This window comes from Pyrgilauda ruficollis, unplaced genomic scaffold (genome assembly GCF_017590135.1).
Source record: "Pyrgilauda ruficollis isolate IOZ18807 unplaced genomic scaffold, ASM1759013v1 scaffold24, whole genome shotgun sequence".
Lineage (NCBI taxonomy): Eukaryota > Metazoa > Chordata > Aves > Passeriformes > Passeridae > Pyrgilauda > Pyrgilauda ruficollis.
Window position 1 is genome coordinate 8739627 of NW_024523648.1, and position 21056 is coordinate 8760682.

General features: G+C 41.2%; 1 protein-coding gene across 1 annotated transcript in view; it reads left to right on the forward strand.

The window, feature by feature from the left end:
* MTHFD1L (methylenetetrahydrofolate dehydrogenase (NADP+ dependent) 1 like) overlaps positions 1-10905 on the forward strand; it is a 138139-nt gene extending 127234 nt beyond the window's left edge. Inside the window, exons 23-24 of the mRNA XM_041470074.1 lie at positions 4250-4358; positions 8011-10905. Of these exons, the coding sequence (XP_041326008.1) occupies positions 4250-4339 (90 nt within the window). The 3' untranslated portion in view covers positions 4340-4358; positions 8011-10905. The remainder of the gene's footprint in view (positions 1-4249; positions 4359-8010) is intronic.
* Positions 10906-21056: the final 10151 nt, after the last annotated feature.

A 21056-nucleotide genomic window follows, 5' to 3' on the forward strand; every position in this document is an offset into this window, starting at 1 on the left:
TTTTTTTTGCTTGAAGCATTCATATGAACTGCATTAAGCCTTAAGATACCAAGCTTATCCCTATATTTTCCTTCTCCCAGGAAAAGTGAGATAGTAGCAGTTTTGTTTAAATTAGGTACTGATTATTTCGGCCATCTAAACCCAGTTTGTGATTTTCAGTGGATAACGTGCTGTCATTCTTCACTTCTTATCCTGTTCTTTTCTCACAGCTACGCTGTGCAATGTTCATGAGCAACAACCCAAATGTTGTTGCAATAGAGTGGAGAGTTGTGCTGCTCTCTGGGCAATATATAAAGGATGTATATTTTATGAGATGCCAAGCAAGCTGCTGTATGATTAAATTTCTGTGGGTTTTTCTCATGCTGTACATACCTGCTAATCACCAATTTACATTTTAAGCATATTTTCTCTTTCATTGTTCAATCGTTTTTCAAATTTTAAAACTGAAGTAATTCTAGTAATTAGTTATTTCAGGAAGCCTTGGGGAGGTGGAGATAGTCTGCTGGGCACTGTGCAGGTACAGAATGCGCTACAGCCAGGGGGTGGTTGGTTTTCCCCCTCCATGCACAAGAATCTGGGCTCTGGTTACTGAGGTCAGGGAGACGGATCCCTCTGGATCATGTCTGTTGGAGTCAAGACCAACTCACTTATTAATGCCTTCATTCAGCATCATGGAAAATGCTGAGAGAGAAGAGGATCCTGCAGCCATGTGGAAAGCCAGTCAGGTGAAGCCTCGCTGCAGCCTTGCAGCACACTGAGCCCTCTTTTCTTTCCTGCCTTTATGGTTGAAGGAGAGAAATGGAGGGCTGCAGAGGGAATAATCAGCTGTACTCTCCTCAGCCAGGCAGCCATCTCCTCCTATTGACCTTGAAGTAATGAAAAAGGGATAGATTCTTCTGCAGGTTACCTCTGTGGGTACAGATAATGAGAGCAGAGAGTAATGATCATAAATCTACATGGCTTTGCCTGTTTGAAAGTCTGGGCCATGGGAAAAATGACAGGACATAGTTTATTTTCAGTCTGTAATTCACATAAGTGTTTGTTCCAAAGTGTTTCTTCTGGAGGTGTTTTTTTTTTTGCCTTGTACTTAATTTTATGCAGCAGTGGTTTTAATTCAAATGATCCTATTCCCTTTTGCTGACTGCAATTTTCAGTATGAGAATAGTTGTATTTCCCAAACCAGCAATAAAGTGGTTTGATATTTGCATTTTTTTAAATGTAGTAACTTTTCATTAGTTAATGCAGTAGAGTTATACTGGTGTAGAACTGTGCCTATGAAAGACAAAAAAAAAAACCAAGTCCAAAATACGAAATACATATGTAGGACTTATATTTAATATTTCTTACCAAAAAAACCAAAAACAAAAAAACCAACCAAACAAACAAAAAAGAACTAAAAAAAAAAAAAAAAAAAACCTAAAAAAAAGCCAAAAAAATAAAAAAAAAAAAAAGAAAAAAAAAAAGGGAAAAACTCTTCTAAATTAGCTATAGTTTAGAAAAAATTTTTAAAAAAAACACCCTGGAATTTGGGAGTTTGCTTTCAGATGTTGAACTGCCATACACAAAGTAACCAGAAAGTTGTCTTTGGCAATTTGTTCATTCCCCTCCCAGTGAGATGTAATTCATTAAGGCAGTTCCTTGTGAAACATTAAGTCAGAAACTGGAAGGAATCTGAGACAGAAAATAATTAAGTAACCCTAATGATGTAGTAGTCCAACTACCGTGGCCAATGGATAAAGAATAGTAGCAAGGTGTTTTAGTACTTAGCTGAGATGCCAGGGTAGTGTCAGCCAATAAATGATGTCATGCAGTCGGAGGCAGGGTTTGGTCAATGCAAACCGACAGTTTTGTCTTTTAATCCTACTACGTACAATAACAAAACATCAGGAAGAACTATATTTAAAAACAGAGGAAATGTCCTGAGCCACTAGAAGAGCTTGTTGCATTGTTTTTCCTCTGAGCTAGATCTCAAGTGAGATGATGGCTGCGCCAGTACTGAGCTCCCGAGGCGCCTTTCCCCCTCCTCAGTACGGGATTAACCTCTGAAATGGCAGCAGCATTTACTCTCTGGAGCAAATGGGACTGTGCTGGGGAGGGAGGTTTTACATTTTGCTCGTATTCCCATGGTGGAGTCATTACGTGAGTGTTCAGAGAGCAAAGCTGAAGCATAAGGGAGATGCTGACCCCCTCGCTGAGCGTGCAGCACGTCGGGGTGACGGAATGAAACACAGTCTGACCCAGAGCGTGGGGGGCCTGGAAGTCTGGCACTCTGGAGCAGCTAGGATGGTGGTCATAAGTTTTTCCTCTTTGGAGGCCAATTATCCTGTTAGGGCTTTCCTTTGGCCAGAGCAAACACTGTAGCTGAGCTGTGCTTGTTGGGGAATTAGGGAGGATAGAGGGAGGAGGTTGCCTGGCTTTGAGCTCTCTGCTGGAGAGCTGGAGGCGATGGCTGGCCACAGCGTACTCTGGCTGCTCCCTCGGCACAGCCTGGGGCCTGGAGGTGATCTGGTCATGTGGTAAGCAGATTTAGGTCATCAGCCAACCAAGCCTGGCTACAAAAACACATTGACATCAGTTCAGTGTGTTGAACAAGGTTGGTTGCAATAAGACGAGTGCCAGAGCCAGCTCCAAGGAGGAATCATTCAAGGGGTTCTCAGGATGAAACTTCCCTCTTCCAGCAAGCTGTTTCAGGTCACTCATGAAGACATACCCTAATCTGACCCTTTCTGTAGGTTATTGTGTTTGGAGTGTTTCTAGTACTCAAGCTTGTATGATTTTTTTTCCTACACAGCCATGTTTTAAGGTTACCTTCTGTGGGCAGGTTAGCCACCAGTTTTCATGAACTCTGCTGACTTGCCAAAAAGTTTGTTCCTCGAAATCTAGCAAATAAGTTTTAAAGACTCTCAGCCAACAGTCAAGCAAAGTTGAATTCCAGGTTTGTTTTGAGAGATTATAAGGTCTTTCATGAATTTAGGTATTAATATAGGGCCTGTATAGCAGGGGTATTCTCCACTTTTTCCACTTAAGAGGCTAAGATATCAAAAGGGTTTAAGGAGTCATTAGATGAAATGCTGGTTTTAGAGTTCCTTGAATTAGTGGAAATATAGTGAGATATTCAGGATGTGAATCCAAAGTGACCCCAGTTGATCCAAACTGGTCCTGTTTTAAAACTGCCCCACAGGCACAGCCTTTACACTGTGCCAGTGGGGGCACTGGGAATGGGGAAGCCCTTCCTGGCTTAAGGGCCTGAAACAGGAGAAAATGAAGCAGATCACAAACCAGCATTATTCTGCCAAGCCTGCTCTCCAGACATCTCCTTTGCAAGGGAGGAGTGAAGCCCCTTTAAATCCTTCCTCCTCCACGTTTAAGCCCCTTTAAATCAGAGGTTCCCCCATTTCCCTGAGGCAGGGAGTTGGGAAATGGGGGAACCTCTGATTTAAAGGGGCTTAAACTGTTGTGGGGCACTTCAAGATTTCAGTGTCAGTCATGTGCCTTTAATTGCTGCTAAAAATGCCAATTTCAATTAATAGTATAAATAGCCTGAGCAGAGCTGTAACTAACTGTGTAATTTAGTTCCATGAAACTATTGACATGTTTAAAAGCATGCAGATGCTAGTGTCTTATGCTAGATCAGGATCTTAATTATGCATAGTTTGAGATAATTGGGTTGCTTTAGCTTAGTATCTCAACCTGTTAATTCTAACTACTAAATTAGGATTCAGCTGTAATTCCTGTATGTTTAGTAGAACTATTTCAATTTGCTCCTGACATTAGGTAAGTGTTGTGATTAATTCTGCTTCTATATTCTGGTTTTCTGTGGGAGAGGTCTGAGTTTAACATGTTCATATCACCAGGTAAATTCAGACAATTACATCTTTACCCTTTGCTGTGTGATTTTTTTTTTCAGGAGATATAAGTGGATAAATGTTCTGGATAAATATTTTGGGGAACAAGCAAGTCCCAAAGGCTATTCATTTTGTTATAGAATTCGTTCTTAGGTTGCTGTGCTAGCCTGTGTTTTTTGGCTTTTGTTTTTCTTGTTTTTTAGAAGCTCATACTTAAAAATTCATCAAAAAGTACCAAGTTTGACATTTTTAACAGAAACAAAAAATGTGGTACGGATCACATCTGTGGTCGAGCCTGTGTTGAACAATCCAACCTTTCTCTTAATCTAAGGTTTACATGCAAGGGTAGACTGATTATCTGCTTACAGGTGCAGGAGTATAACTGACTGTCATTGTTTCCCCAGATGAGCACCATGCCAGGACTGCCCACAAGGCCGTGCTTCTATGACATTGACCTTGACCCCATCACAGAGCAAGTGAAAGGATTGTTTTGAGAGTGACATCCAAATTCAGGTCAGTCAACAGCCTTTATTTTCCTGTTCCAGCTTGGGGGAGGATGTTTGTGCCTAGGATGTGTGTAAGGAAGGTTGTCAGGAGTTTATCTAGGCTCTAGTTTCAGTAAGGATTTCAGACACTTTCGGGGTGTATTCCATGATGTGCAATTTATCACACGTGTTTCTCATTTGCTGAGGAGTGACTGGCACTTTGCTGTTGTCCACTAATAGTGCCTTTTGGATTTCCTGGCACTGTCAGTTTGGCATCAGGAGGAGCCAGCTCTGCAACTGTACCACTCTTGGCTATGGAAAAAGGCAGTCTGAAGAAACCATGTCATCTTACTCACCTCAAAAGAAATACTCTTTGATACAGCACTCATGTGGCAGTGTGTGTCTGTCATTACCTAGATAGCACGGAAGATATTTCTGAGTGTGTTTATGAGCTCTGCTTTGTTTTTTCATGTTTTGTTTTCATAGCTGCTGTCATCTCTCTCAAATGGTAATAAGGATTTCAGGAACACAAAGCTGTCCTCTTAGCCTGTTTTTCATGCCAGATTCTCTCCCTTTTCCTCGAAGGTTGCAGTTCCCCCACCACCTCCTCCCTTTCTCTAAGTACTTAATCTTCTTGGTGTCCTGCTTTAATTTTGTGCAGCACATGTTCCTCACTTAAAAATACAAGATGTTATGAAAATATTTCATGCTACTCCACTTTAACCTTTTAACATAATAAGTGGAGTAAGAGAGAATGTAACCCTGACTGAAATAAACCATGTGTGCCTGTCATGGGATTCTCTCCTTTCATCACTTAGCTCTCTCCCCCAGTAGATTGGTCTGGAGAGCAAAAGGGTTTTTCTTTTTTAAGACAGAACAACACTATTACTATGAGCTAATAGGACTGTGATGGAACCCCAGACCAGCCACAGCTTTGAGGTGGATGTGCCCAGGTGCTTTAGCTGTGCTTTAGCAGTCCTTTCTTACTGTGGACTGAGAGAAAGGGCTTTCATTTTTTATTGTTTTGTGTTTTGATGGATGGTTTGGAGGAGGGGAGAGGTTTGTACAACCCGACCAGACCAAGTGAGCTGTTCGCTTGCCCACACCTTCACATGAATGCTACAATATTCACGTAACATCTGGTGAGAGCAGATTCCACCAGCTTGTGTGTGCCAGTCAAGACAAGTAAAAAGCACCTACCTTGAAAATTAACCTGCATGCACAGGTAATTACCTGCATGCAAACCATCCCTGACTGTTCTGTGGCTGGGTAGCGCTGCACATACCACTCCTTGGCATATATCCCATTTTTGTTACTGATATGCATGATATGTCTGGCAGCTTCATGCATACATATTGATTCATCATGTATCAGCCATGTAATTGCTTCTGAATCATTTGGAATGACTGTAGAATCCTAATGTAAAATCTATATGCAGATTCACATAGCCTGCTTAATTGGGTGTTTACTGCCTAGTCTTACACAAATCCATCCAAACCAGGCACTGATGAGTTTGGAAGAACAACAGTAATTAAGCAGACAAAATACTCCATTCCAACTGTGAAGGCCTTTCATTGGAAGCTGTACATGAAATGAAAATGCTAAACTTGCCTTTTAGTCAGTGATGGTGTTTTGTCAGATACAAAAAGAAATGCTAATGAAGTCACAAAAACATAATAAATAAGTAGGAAATAACATCTATAGCCAACTATTAATAAATTATTTTATTTTCATTGTGGAGGTATTGTTGGCATCTGACAGATGAGTGATTAATTAAGTTTAAGCCTTTTAAAGAAAAAAACAGCTTGATTATATATATTTTTCACCAATATAGGCACATGCTTACCTGTGTTCCTGCCTTTAACAAATGCCTTGAGAGTATGGTAATACCCAGTGAGCACCACACAAGGTACTCAAGTGTTCATTAGCTCTAAAATTCATCTGGTTCACATGCTAGATTTGTACATTGCTAATTTTGGAAGAAGAGAGAAATAATAGTCCCATGTAGCCTTTACTCCCAACTTTCTGTAGAGGAGTTTAGTAGTGTCCTTTGTTTTCACATACACACTGAAGTGAACTCACACTGTAGGTGATACTATGCTTTTGAGGTCTTTGTGGGTTTGTTTCTGTGATGGCAAATCAAAGGGGTTTTTTTTCATTTAATTTGAATTCTTCAGCATTTTAGTGTATGATGTAATATTACTAATAATATGGTGTTTTGCCAACTCATTAGGGCTGATTCAGATCTTTAAGACATTGTAATTGAAAAATATTTAGAAATTTGTGGAAGAGCTGCAGATATTTCATTATAAACATGCCTGTAGAGCTGAGAACAGTTGTTTAGTGTGCAGTTAATATCCTCCTCTGCAATGCAAATCTTCAGACATGTGAAAGAGATACAGGCAGAAGTTCCTGCTTCTCAGGATGCTGAGTGAGGCTCTGGCTGAGCTAAAACACTGGGTGTCATTTGCCACCCTGATTTTTCTCTACCACTTCACACCAGTCACTTGAACATGCTCTAAAAAGTCATAGAAGCAAAAACCGTATCATAAAAGTCAACTTTTTTTTTCATTGTTGACAAATAGCCAAGACATGGGTATACAATATTGCAGTGTCTCTGTAGGAGCAACATGATCCACCAAAAAAGTGAAACATTAATATACAGAAATTAATCTGGCTAGTCCTTCATCACTAGGCACTGTCCTATTTAAATTATCCTGCCCAAGTCATGCACTGAGAAAGCTGAAATTGTTTCCTTAGGGGCTGTCTGTAGAGAGCACTAGTCAGAGTAAGGCTTACCTGGAGACAAGTCTGCCAATAGGAAGGAATTTCAAATAAAATTTAAAAAAGACAAAACAAGTAATATTTGCTCAGTGAGGGGAAGGCCCAAACTAGACCTGCACAAGTAAAGTCTGTTAAGGACCCTTGTGAGCTCTAAGGATCCCTCCAATTTAATCTGTGGCAGTTGGTGCCTGCTCTTTCTGTGCAGGCTTTGAGTATCTGGGTTGATGGCAGCAGGGGGAAATTGCTCTCCTCAGCTGGTTGAGACTTTGTAAGGCTGCCACTGTCCACAGTGTCTGATGTATTCTCACATTCTTCTCTTCAACACTGGCAGAGCATCAGAATTATTTTAATACACAGCCTGGATACTTTGAGCTTTTCTGAGCTTGAGAGGCATCTCAGAGCTCCACCTGTGAGCATCTTCATGGCCATAAGTCCATAAAGAGAGAGGAGGCCAAAACTGGCGTTCTAAAATTGCAAACCATTTGTTAGATGTTTTCATCTTAATTTATTCAAATACCAATAGAAAGTGTTTTAAGACCTTTCCCTTACATCCACAGAACTAAGCCTATGAACAAAAAAATCACTTCCTTTAGTCTCATTCCACAGTATTAACTTTCACTCAGCAACAATTACTACAGTAATGTGCAGTCTGAAGTATGTATCATGCTGGAGTACGAGTACAGATTTTTGTTTCTCACCTAGTAGAGCTGCACAGATAACAAATAGGAGGTGTATATGGCTTAACTATACATTTTTGTTTATTATGGTTAAGGCAAAAATATCCTCTTTCACTGAAGCAGTCATTTTAGAACATGATGCCTTTTTTTTTTCTCTTTAAAGAAAGCAAAGATATCTTGTTTCAATGTATAAATTTCTTATCTTTGTCATTTCAGAAGCCTGAAAATTAAGAACTCCAACTTTCCTGTTTCCTGCAAGTAGGAGACAAAAAATGAATCTGAAATATTCCTGTTATGTGTCTCTGGAGCAATGTCAAGATAGACCAAAGAGCAAAAGTTTACTCTTTCTTTAAACTAGTTTTTATGATGAAATATAGCTGTAAGGTTAAAAAAAAAAAAAAAAAAAAAAAAAAAAAAAAACACACAGCAAGCTAAAGTTTTACTCTCTGTAATGCAGGAAGCTCTCTACTAGGGTTTACGCTTGTTTGTGGGTAAAATGACATTGAAAAAGAGCAGTTTTTCAACTCTGAGTTTTTGTCTTTTCTCAGAGGAGTGTACAGAAGTATTTCCTTTATCTTGGCTATCTACTAAAAACTTGCATAAACATGATTATTCTGTGTGACCAAGCCTATTTCTCTCTGAAAAGTACACTTTTGCTCCTGGCATACAAGAGCTGAAACTACACACAGATTAACTGCACATTTTTGAGTTATCATCAAGCGTTGCTCTGGATGCGTTTGGGCAACAGCCAAGCTTCAAGCAAGGAAGATATTAAACAGAGAAAGAACAGAGCATGTATTTTGTGAAAAGTTTTTAATGTATAATTTGTTTCCTTGTTGGGCAAAGATCTTTTGAAACACTTAAGCCATGGCTGTCTTGTATCCATAGGTCTGTCTTTATCCGAAGCGTGTGTTACAGGCTGTCCAGCTGATTATGTGCTTGTTGTGGTGAAGCTGGTTGTTCAGACAGGGCACTGCTCCTTCTGAAGCACTGTTTTGCTCCTGTTCATGGCTAATGAAGCCTCCTGCTGTGCTGGCTCCCGACCTAGAGTTCTTCCCTGGCAGTACACAACGGCCCCGTAACAAGAGAGGAACGTCCATCAAGCGGGGATGTGGACAGGGCACAGCTTTTTTCTGCTTCATTTTGCAGCTTTTAATGACCACACTTGTAAAAGTGGAGGGTATTTCCATTTGAAGGGGTATTCAAACAAGCTGAATTACAAACCGTGTGCTTTAATTTGTCTCAGTAACTTTCCTTTCCTGGTTTTTCCTAAAACTTGTAGCAAAACAAGCCTTAGGCACAGGATGCTGCATTGAACTTTCCAAACTGCTTCTCCTCAGGAAACTCTCGCTGACTGACTGCTGGTTCCTTCAATAACAAAAAATGGGACAGAACAATAGGGTGAATCGAGACAATAGGCCATTGTTTTTTTAGGTAAAAAGCGGTGAAATAATGATGAGAGAGTTTATTTTCCTGATGACGTTTTCCATCCTGTCACTTTGCTCTGCTTACGCACATCTGCATGTTATGGGCTTTTGCAGTGTAGCCTTGGTTCCCTTCTACAGAGCCACATTTGGAGACTTAATTATCTCAGGAACTCTGTAGTAATTGAGGGGTTTGTTTTGGTTCTTAAAATCATGCTTCGTTATTTATAAACTCAAAACTATAATTATGGACAGTAGAGCTAACTGGGGACAATTAATTGTCTGTGCCTTCCCTGGAGTAGCAAGGAAATGTCTGCTGACTGCATTCAGTGCTATTCATAGCATGGTCCTCCAGCACTACGGGGATTGCTGTGAAGATAAGTGTAGAAACTAGAGCAATTTAATATTTTATCCTTACTAGACGATAGAGCTCATAACAGCCTAGACTGTGGATGCTTAAATTGCACTGGGGCATGACAAACATGATAAGTAGAAAGTCAGATTCAAGCTCTCAGAGCTGCTGGGAAGAGAGATTTCTTATATTTTCTATTAAATTGTGCCACAAAATACAACTCAATGCTATTCATACACACAATAATGTTGTAACTTAGTCTTGCACACACTCATCTGTCTAACCAAGAAATAGCCGAAGAGTTTTGGAAGAAAAGTATGGCTTCAAGACATAGTTTTCCTAGCAGCTTCCTTACAAGAAAAATAAACAAGGTTTTCCCTCCATTTTGTCCAGAGAAAGTCAGAAAATACATAATTGTGCCTTTATTGGAGTCACTGTGGTTCCTCTGCAGGTGCACTGGAATTGTCCCCATGCAGTGTTGGATACTAAATGTGTCACTGTCTGATTGCTTGTGAAGCTTCCATATGGATGTGGATATTTGAGCAACAAGTTTTATAAGTCATCTCAAGCTGCTCTTTGATACTTTCTATAATGTTGTCTCCATCTTATCCCTTCAGGCCACACATGCTGGGACCATTTATCTGACCCAGCAGTTTCTCCCTAAAACACCATTCCAGCTCATTTAGTTGAGAGTTAGCAAACATCCTGTAATTTTTCTACTGTCATGTGCACAGGATTTGTTATACTGTTTAGATAGCTTCAGTAATTCAAGGAACGCTGAAATGGCCACTTTTGTCATAGCTTTTCCCCCACCCCATCTAGTTAACCAGCTCCAAAATCTCTCAAGCTATTGCATTTTTGGTCCTATGATCCAAAGGGATTGAGCTATTGGCCAGCAGCTGAGCCGCTTCCTCCAGAAGAGTTGAATGTGAAAACTTTTTAAGATCAGTCTTATTGGTAGGTGTGTCACTTGTTACATGGATGTGACTGTGGGACTCCCTTGTTTTTTGCATCTACTCTGAGCAACGTTGTCACATGGCAGAACCAGAGCTTTATAAGGCAGCTTGCCAAGCTTATCCCTGCATTTGCTGAAGTGTGTTTAGCACCATGCCGTTGTTTATTATCAGAAGATCTGCTTTTTGTAGTGCCTGAATGCTTTGTTATTGCTACTGCTGAACTAATTCTGCAATGACATTGAAATACTTCAGAATACATGCAACAGGTTTCTTCATCTGTAGTTTGAAATTCAAGCTTCCAGAATTTCAGTTGCTGTGAAGATGAAAATAAAGTCTGTGTGCTAACGTTTAGTTTGCACAAGTGGTGCCTGTCTGAATTCATTAATAAATACATTCATTATTTAATATTGTTCTCTCTCTCTATGATCTTCTCTACTTAAATAGTGACTTTCCTTTATTTTTTTTTAATTCCTCACAAGCTGTTTAGTCTTGTCATGCCCATGTCTCCAGCTAAACAGAGCTGTGCCAAGGAAGGAGAGGAGCTCAGCCATGGTGTGTTGAAGTGCCAGATGTGAGCAAAGCATGGGACTCTTACCTGGCTTCCCAGAACCCAGGAAAGTGTTTGGTGCCTGGCTGTTGCCAGAAAGGGCCATGCACTAGAGGGGTGTCCATGGGTTCTTTTCCATCAGTACAGTCCTTTTGAAGTTGGTTCATGCTTGGGGAAGGACACATGAGGCTAACATCCTGTCCTGGTCCCAAAATAATCTTGCTGTTGCCTTTGGTCCTTGACATGAAGGGCTGGGTCAGATGCAAGGGTCAGTTGGACACTTTTCACTTCTCAGTTGTCAGCTGGATTTGTGTGAAGCAGTGTCAGGTACAGGAATATTATCTGTGGGCTTCTCAAAGTGGGATTCAAACACAAGCAATGCAAAAGCTTCAGCAATTATGGGTGCTAAATCATTAGGCCATAACAGAGCAGAAAACATCCTGGGAGCGCAAATTAATAAAATGGGGAAGGTGGGGGAATAAATCCAACATTACAGGCACGTGGACAGTGGACAGTGTTCCTGTTTTCTAAATAGCTAAATGAAGTCCCAGACATGTGGTTTGCATTAGTACTGGGTTTTTAACATGCTTCTCATGGCTAGATTTCCAAAGCTTCTCAGCTTCTCTGCAATGTTTCAGCCAGGACCTTACCCATATGGAACAGGTCTCAAGCACTGGGTTTGTTCTTGGTGGCCCATGGGTCTGCCCTGCCAGCCACCCAATCAGCCAGGGGTGAGTGTGAGAGGCATGTGCAAACTCTCCCCTCCACAGAATTACTAGGGTGGTGAGGGAGGGTGTTACCCCTTTACACATGCAAGTTTTCATATAATTTTCTTTGGAGATAATATTTTAGAGAAAAATTTTAAGGCCAAGATATGACCCCCTGCTTGAGGGATGGAATGGAAACACTGAAAGCTCCTTCAGGCATTTGTCCCGAGAAGGAGGACTGCTGTGCTATACATGTTACCATTCACTGCAGAGTTAAGGTCAGAGTGTTTACGTAAAGTAAGGTAAATTCAAATATTTTCACAAGTGTGGTCAAAATAATACTTCCCTACTCCATGTGGTTGAGTGTAATGTGTTACATACACACAAATGTGAGCAAGAATCAATTTGTGCATGCAGCTTTTATGTAATATCTTCAATATTTGCTTCCCCAGTAAAATTTTTAACTTAAACCTTTTGAGTAATGATTGGGAGGAGCTAAACTGCTACGTAACAGCACAGGCTCAACTGGGCAAGACTGACAAAACTTTTTAAAACTGTTCTGTGCTCCTATGAGCTGAGATGTTAACAGAAAAAGTTAGGACTGAGGAAGCCCAGAGCTGGAATACACCCCACACACATGCCACAAGCACCTTAAGAAGTTCACTTTGCAAAGTACTAATAAAAAAAGAGGATGTATCAAATACAAGTCATGCCCACTTCTATGCAATACACTAAATCAAGGTTTAAGTTATGACATTTTAAAAGCTAAATTGTTTCCCACTGGGCAATTTCCATCATGCTCTTTCAACTCAATTACCATCAACATCTGGTCAAAGTTACATTCTTAATGCCAAAGAAGAGTTTCAGCTTTTCAGGATACAGCCTGTTAGTTGCCTGTATAATGCAGCCCGTGCATGTTATCACACACACACAGCTTATATTTATTCTCCAGAAAAATACAATTATGGCTGTATTTGTGCAAAATGTGTATTATGTACATGACATGTAGCTGCACCACTATTTGAACTCCAGGATATTTCCTTCCATTTTCTTTTTTGAGGAAAGGCTGAAGGGGAAAACAGAGAGGAGAATGTCTGACTTGGGACAGCAAACCAGCCCCTACACAGCTTTCAGTCAGACAGAATCTCTGCAAGGACACAAAATCCCTTTTTGCACTGGTTCTGTGCCTGGGTGTGACACCTATTCCCACTCAGCTCCAGCTCATCTCAGTCACCTCGCTGTCTCCATTGCAGTCAGAGGAAGTTCTCTTTGCCAACCTGTTCGTTTTTTTCCAAGTGTTTGAGGTAAGTGAACTCTCCCTGAGGGAGGTTTCTGGGGAGAGCAACAAAACCAACATCTAACTCCCATCTGCTCTTTATGACATGAGCTTGAGCTGGCAGTTTAATGAAGCAGGCCCTGTACATCAGTGCCATACAGAGGTTGATTTTCCCCCTATGTTAAGAATGTTCAGCTGCTGTCATTCAGTGTCAGACATTAACGCCCGGCAAAAGCTTGTTCATCAGGATGAAACCTGTACCTAATTCTGCTTCTTGAACTACTGAAAGTCAGGCAGACCTTAAACCTCAGTCCTGTCAGTAATAACCAAGTATCCAAGTTACTTGATTCTCAATACTATGGGGGAAATGAAAAATAATAAAGGAAGGAAAACGATGAAGATGGTAAATGAAGGAACAAAGCGTAGGAATCAAGTTCACTCTTTCGAGACAGATTTGTATGAAAGCAGTTGTAAATCAAGGTAAGCCTAAGAAGTAATTTCACTAAATCTCACATTAAAAATTCCTTTAAGTGAAGCAGTATATAACTTAGCACCAACAGTTCTGAAGAATGCTATATATAAAGCAAAAGTACATTTAACTGCAAATTGCTGCTGAAAAGGGAACTTTTAATACTAATTTGATAGTAAAGAAATGCACTAAATCAGCACAATGTATTAAAGTCTAACCAGGAAATAGTAGATAAAGAGATGACCAGCAAGCAAAAAATGTTGAGAGTTAAAAAAAAAAAAAAAAAAAAAAAAGGAAGTCTAAAATAGCTTTTGTGATAATAATACACTTGGAAAGTTAATGCTGCTGGAGATGACCAAGAGCCAGTTCATAGCAAGGTGTTGTAAGCTGTTTCCCATCAATTGTTCCTCACAGTATGGGTTACCAGGTCCCCAGAGACAGGAAGAAGATCTTGCATTGAGCTTGTGCCTGGTATTACCTACAGCAAATACAGAGGATCAGAGGGGTGGCAGCAATTGCCACGGAGCCCAGAGAGGGGGGAGGCTCCAGGCTCAGATTCCTGTATTTACTGAGTCCTCCTCATGCGAGCCTCCTCTGTGGCAGGTCACTGCAACAGATAACCTCACCTTGGCTAAATTTGGACATCTCTATCCCACAACTGCAGTTACTCAGCAACAAACCAACCACACACCAGCCTGGAGGCAGAAATGGAAGTTATACCCATTATGATTTAAACACGTCTGGGAGCTGTGCAGACAACCTGCAATTATCAAACCAAGAGTTTCACAAGCTGTTTAAAAGACAGATGGTTTGTTTTTCTAACCCTTTGGAAAGGACCAACAGTATCTTTATCCAACACCATGCTTGGGGAAGTAGTACTTGAGTGCAAAAATTATTCCTTGAAACACTGCTTTTCTGCTGGTATTCCAGTTTTGTCCCTTTAGGTGCTGACAAAAGAAAAAAGTTGCAAAACCTCACTCTCTCCCAGTGAGAGGATCCCATCCAATATATTTGTGTATCTGCAAATGGATTCTTACCCCATACATTTCTAATGCTCAGGTTTTTCCACTGTTTGAAGACAAGTGGTAGGAACAAACTGACAGAAGAATACTATGTTTAATCCTGTATAATGGATGATGAAGTGAACCTACAGAGCCAAATCCAAACATTTAGAGAGACAAGCCTGAATGCACAGGAACAATTAGGCTTGCATACTTGGGAAAACATGTTTGGGGAGGACCTTTTTTATAACTCCTGAAGTGAAGTGGCTGTGATACCCAGCTGTGGCAGGGAGACATGCTGGGAGAGCCATACCTTGCTTAGTGCAACTGAAATGGAAACAGTCCAAGTAACCATTTACTCATCTACATAAACTTGAACCTTAAATTTAGCAACATTTCACCTTTTGACCTAGAATTTCACATTGCCTCAACCAGCTTGACTTGAGGCTGAGCAGCTACAGAAATGTTTACAGCCATCTGCTGCAGCAGGATAGAAGGAAACCGTGCCTGGATATTGAAACCAATGTCTGGGGATGCTGCAGACACAATCAGCACTGGATAATTGGACTTACTGCAGACATTTGCCATCATGCCACCAAGCCCAAGGCCTGGCCAGAGCATCCCACAGCACCCCACCCTACAAACAGGACAAAATCTGCTCCCTGCAGCTCACCACCAGGTGAAGATGTAGGTGTTTACTATGTAGAAAGATGTGCATGACAGATATTAAAAAAAACACAAAAAAAAAAAAAAAAACAAAAAAAAAAAAAACCAACCTCTCCCAAGATTTATAAACTCAAATTCTGGACTCAAAAATTCAAGCACATGCTTTAAATCCTATATGATTTATTTAAATGCCAGTTCCCAGCAGGCAAATAGATTTTTTTTTAATACTTTCAATAGGGGTAAGGAATCCAGAACAGAGTCAACAGGTTATAACTCTATATTTTTTTCTAATAAAAATATTTTAGAATTTAAATATTCACTCAGATCTGGTACAGATGCTGGCCCTGTCCACACTGCTTACACAGAACCACTCAGGATGGAAAGAACCTCTGGGGCTTACCAGATCCCACCACAAGCTCAATGTTGTATTTATTGCTAAACAAAATTTATTTAAGTAAGTTTGTGTTTTCATGTACAAATTTAGGGACTAGCTCACATGCTGTAGGGCTGCTTAGCAGCTGTAAATGGAAGGACTTGCTCATTCATGCAACGTGCTGAAAAACCAAAGGCTTGCTGCAAAGGTGGGACAGCCAGAACCATCCAGTCCCCTGGGCTGTGGAAGCGTAGCATAGGTATTCCCCTACAACCCCCCAGAGGAGCCACATTAAGACCTAACCTGCTCATTCTCCTAGATGAGTTGTCATAGTCCAAGTCACATCCTGCAGACTTTCAGAGCATGGCCTAATCGCTTACTTCAAAGCACTTGAGGGGAAAACAAGAAATAAAAGCCTGAGCAGCCAAAGGAAACAACTCTCACTCCACCCCCTCCCAGCCCTCAGGTGTTTTAAGTTTCTCTGTAACAACGAGGTCTGGCAGGGGCAGGTGCTGCCTACCTGTAGGCACACAGGTCGGGGTCACTGGGAGTGGGGCTGCAGCCCAGCCTCATCCCCAGTGGCTGCAGCTGTGAAAAGCAGGTGACCAGCATTGGAAGCAATGAGACACAGAGTGCCCAGGTGCACTGACCAAAGGGACACACAGGTGCAATGCACATAAGGTGAGGGGTATAAAAGGTTGGGCTGAAGGACAGGAGGTGTAGATGTTTGTAAGTGATGTTCTTCTGTATGGGTATATGCTTGAAGCCTTCTGAAATGGTATGATTTTACTCTGTGTATTGTGGCCATCTCAACTGCAACACGTGCTGTGACGTCCACCCACACCAGATCCTTACCTGGGAGTTTTGGTCTGGCAGTGTTTGATGGACTTAAATGTTTGGATCAGTGGCCAGAACTACCCTTGCCCCAGTGGAGGCAGCAAAACTACAGCCCCTTCCTATGAAAGCAGATGGATGGGTTTGAACCACCAGCTCTGGGTGCCCCAGCCCATGCAGGTAGCTTTGCCCTGGGGCAGTGGGACAGTGCTGCAGGAACCACTCCACTGCTAAAGAAGGTGGTGGGAATAGTTGGTGTGGCTGAATCCTGCCATGCAGTCAGTTCTGCCTGCTGTGCCAGCTATCCTGGCACTGGCTGGCACCAAGGTGCCCCTGAGGCAAACCCTCCCTCAGCCCAGCCTGGGTAGGCTGTCCTCTGTGTCCCTGGGGAAATGCCTGGTGCTCCTGAGGAGGTGGGTGGTACCTGGGACTCTGGATGGTATTCAGGAATGGGTGTCAGGCCTTAGAAATCATCATCCAACCACAAAATACTGTGACCTGGCACACAGGTGTTTGTGAACCCACAGCAGGACTCACACACCACCTGCCTGGTTTGCAAGCACAGCAAGCGCTGCCATCTCTGCCCCACTGGCAGCCTGCTGGATAAGCCAGCAGTGCTGTTGCCAGCCCATGGTAAGCTTTCCTCAGGACTCTCAAGCTAAAGAAAAGGAGCAAGGAAGGGGGAAGAAAACTGCAATTTACTCACAGTAGTGTGCTTTTCCTCTGAAATTGTTATCCTGCTGGAAACTCCCTTGGCATTCAGAAAGTATCTGTGTTTAATCCCCAGTCTTGTTCAAAATGCAAAATACCTTGCCTTGAGACTGATAATTTAATCTCCTTTGGATAATTGCTACCAACTAGACTAACAGCTGACAAAGGTCAAGTCATTGGTTATTCAAAGCAGGATTTCCCCCATTTTACAAAAAAACTTCTACTTGATCTTTGACTTGTCAGCTGCAGCGTGTGATTGCTTTCAGCACTGGTAATCACTGCCAGGGCTGTGTGCACACACATTTCGCACAGATAAATGCAAACTGGAAATGGCCTGCTCACTCATACCTCTGTGTGGTACCATAGATCACTTCCAATTAATGTTCAGTAAAATTTATATCCTCCATGGCACTTTGTATACATTTGCATACATTAAATTATCCCAAGGCTTACTAAGTAGTGAAGGCAGTTTCTTAGCCTTATTTTTATTCTTTCTCAAGGAAATTGATTTTATGTGACTATGATATTTTTGCATGTTTGTCCATCCCCTAATACTGAATCAGTCCCTAAGCAGTAAATTGACAGACAAGTAAATGACTATAGATTTCATGAAAGCAGAGAGACAGTGAGAGATGAAATGGAATGGATATAGGAGAGAGATAAGATCTTTTCCATGGTGATTTAGAAATTTATGAGGAACAAACTTTCCAATTTCACTTCTTGCCAGGCTATGCTTTCATTACATGTAATGTTTTAACTAACTCATAATTCTGGTTGCAATTCTGTTGCTGTATTTTAGAATCAGGAGTCATATTGCTTTAAGTTTGCTAATCTGTTGCAAAGCAATATGATGTTCACAAAATCCTAAATTGCTACAATCTCACGTGTGAGGGCCCTACTCAGCCCTGAAAACGAGTTTATGAACAGGGGATAAACCTGGTGCTCTTTATTTCATCTTATCAATAGAAAATACTCAAAACAGGGCAAACTGACTTTACTTATTTTTTAAAATGTACAGACAGAGAGTCAGCAAAAAATTAGTTTAGAGGAGAAAATAAGCTCAGGACTTCAATGCTGCTCTGATATTCAAATCACATCAACTTTATTTGATGGAGGAAAGTTCTCCATCAAACTTTCAACAACACACAGCAAAAGTCTCAGTTTCCAACTATTCATTGCCCATACTGGAAGGACAAATTCAGGACTTCTCTTGCAAGTCCTTGGACAGACACTAAGGAACTACGGTTTCCTGGAACAATAAGAAAAATTAATCTTGGCATCATTTTTCAAATTACTATTTTCCCCACCACTGTTGAGAGCCTGCCAAAGCCCGGCTACTGAGATTTGACTCTCACCTTCCCAGACCTGTGGCCTTGTGCCATCCCCAGGGCTGGTCCCTCTCACATGCCCCAGCAAGGGGGACCCTCCCTGTGTCCCTATGGTTTCTTTTTCCCTCAGGGGCACCGGCTGCTGGGTCATGCTTTACTCCATGGGAGCTGATCATCAGACCAAGACTTTCACTCCTGGTCACTTCTCTTTGTGGCCAGCATGAGACTTCTACAGTAGTTCTGTGAAATAAATAAATAAATAATTTTTCTGTGAAATAAATAAAGGTGTAAAATCAAAGGGATAATTCATACACTGAATGTGTTGTAGAAGCAAATTACCAAATAAATCACCCCTTGTTCTCTCTGAGGAAATGCGATTAATAATTACATTACTTTTCTTGGCATGTAAGAGAAGACCCATCCTTGTTTCCCTGCTCTGTGGTGCCTGGGAAAGCAGAGCTGGAGTTATTGCTTTCTAGCCTCTGCAATGCCCCAGCCATGCCCTGTGCATTCCCCGTGCCCCTGGAGGAACTGGGCAGCTCCAGGGACACAAACCCCTGCAGGATCCACGGATCCACGGATCCCTCTTTCTGGGGAGGGAGCACCTTTGTCTAATGCAACAGGAAAGTGCTTCTGTTGTGTATGAGAATAATTTAGAAACAGCATTTCAGCCTGAGTGTTTTAATCATGGAAACGTGTGTAATTAGCAATCTTTTACCTGTGATCAATACACGGACACCATTAGGACATAATGCAGCAGCTTCTCAGAGCTCTGGGTAAATGCTGCCCAGCAGTTCCAGAGCTGCAGTGATGAGAAATGCCTCGGCTGCTTCTGGTGAAAGGTTCAGAAGCTGTTCTTTAAAGAGAGGCCAGATTGCCTCTGCACCTGTGGGTGAGCAAATGTTGGCAGCTCTTCAGGGCACACTTGTGTCTTTCACTTAAACCATCTGAGGTCTTCATTACTGCTGCTGCTGCTACTACAGAAAAATGTTGCTGTATATGAGCCGCACACAAAGCAAGGTGGGAAAAGGTAGATCCATCACACAGTGTCAGGCTGTTTTTTCCTTGAAAAATCCCTTTTTCATGGTTGGTTCAGGTGTGCTGTGTAGCTCTACACTGACCTACAGCATTTGTTTACTGAGGACATAGAGAAGGGAAAATATTTTCATCTTAATTACGATCCTGATGTTTATTGCAGAACCGTTTAGTGACTATAAAAGTCAGCCTGACAAACACTGTTCACAGGATTGAGGGACTGAGGAGACAGAAGAGCAAAGAATCAGGCCCAGGGGAATTTCTGGAGGAGACAAAACGCTGCAGCTATTTCTATGTGGTGGGAAGATGAGAGGCACAGCAGGGCAGGTTGGTGTCTCTGTGTGTACCAAGCAATGCCAGGCAGAGGAATGGCTCATTTCAGTTGCCTGCTGAAATTGCTGAGAGTAAGAGAAATTTGCAACTCACCTTCCTGTAGTTCTGTGTCTTTGTTGGAGCACAGTTTGCGAGATGAGAAAAAAATTTGAATAATGACACAAAATTTGCAACATTCTTCAGCAAAGGTGAAGCAAGAGAACAGTGAGAAACAGACAGCAGGCTAAATGGGCTGTGCACCATCATCAGTGGAAAAAGATGCATTCAGATTACAGAAGTTTACACATGTCATTTTTCAGTTCAAAAGAAATTATATGGCATTATTTCTGACTAGTTCAATGCTGTTTAAAATAGTTTAAACTATATAAAATACTCTGGTGAATTTAAAAAAATGTGTGTGTAAACTTTGAAAATTTGAAATGAGGTTTTTAAAAATATTTTAAATTTAAAAAGTACATTTCAAAACCATACACTGTAGGATGAAACACAGTTATATCTCAAATACTGAAAGGCAAAGGTAAATTGGAGGTTTGGCCAACATTTTCATACTGAAATAAAAATACAAAAGGATAAATTATGTGTACCTTTATCCTATTTGCCTAGTCTTGTAAGAAAGCAGGCTTGGAACACACTCTAGGTGTTACCTAAAATCTTTTTACTACAGCCCTGTAATCACCAATAGCCTGATCCAAAGTCTATTGATCCCTTTGGAGCCCTTCCCTTGACATCCAACCAGCCCTGCTGGGACCAGGGGAAGAAAGGAAGGTGGGACTACAGACAAGGTGCTTAAAGATAAAATCAATGGCAAGGTTACCAGGAATGAGGTCTTTTGTTTGAACATAGAGGTTGTTGGCAGGGATAGACATGTCACAACTCATGGTCTTTCATCCTTCTGCTTAGATTTTGACCCAAATCCCTTTTCAGTTCTTGATCAGCCCTTTGATAAAATGGATAGGTTTGATAAAAGACTTATGTCAATTTTATCCTATTGATCCAAGACTCTAAGATAAGATAAAAAAAAATATTGTTCTTGAAAGATGGGAATGATTCCTTTCCAAGAGATTCCTCAGTCACTGCTGGTAGGTAAGAGGTCTTCATTATCAAAGGCATGCAAGAAGTGCTGCTGCTTATACAGGACGTGTCAAATATTTGAGGGGGTTTTATTTAGAGAAAATGTGTGACTCAAGTAAAAGCATCTGGCAGACAGGACAAAACATTTCAGAAATTTATTTTCCAAGATGAAAAGTGGAAAT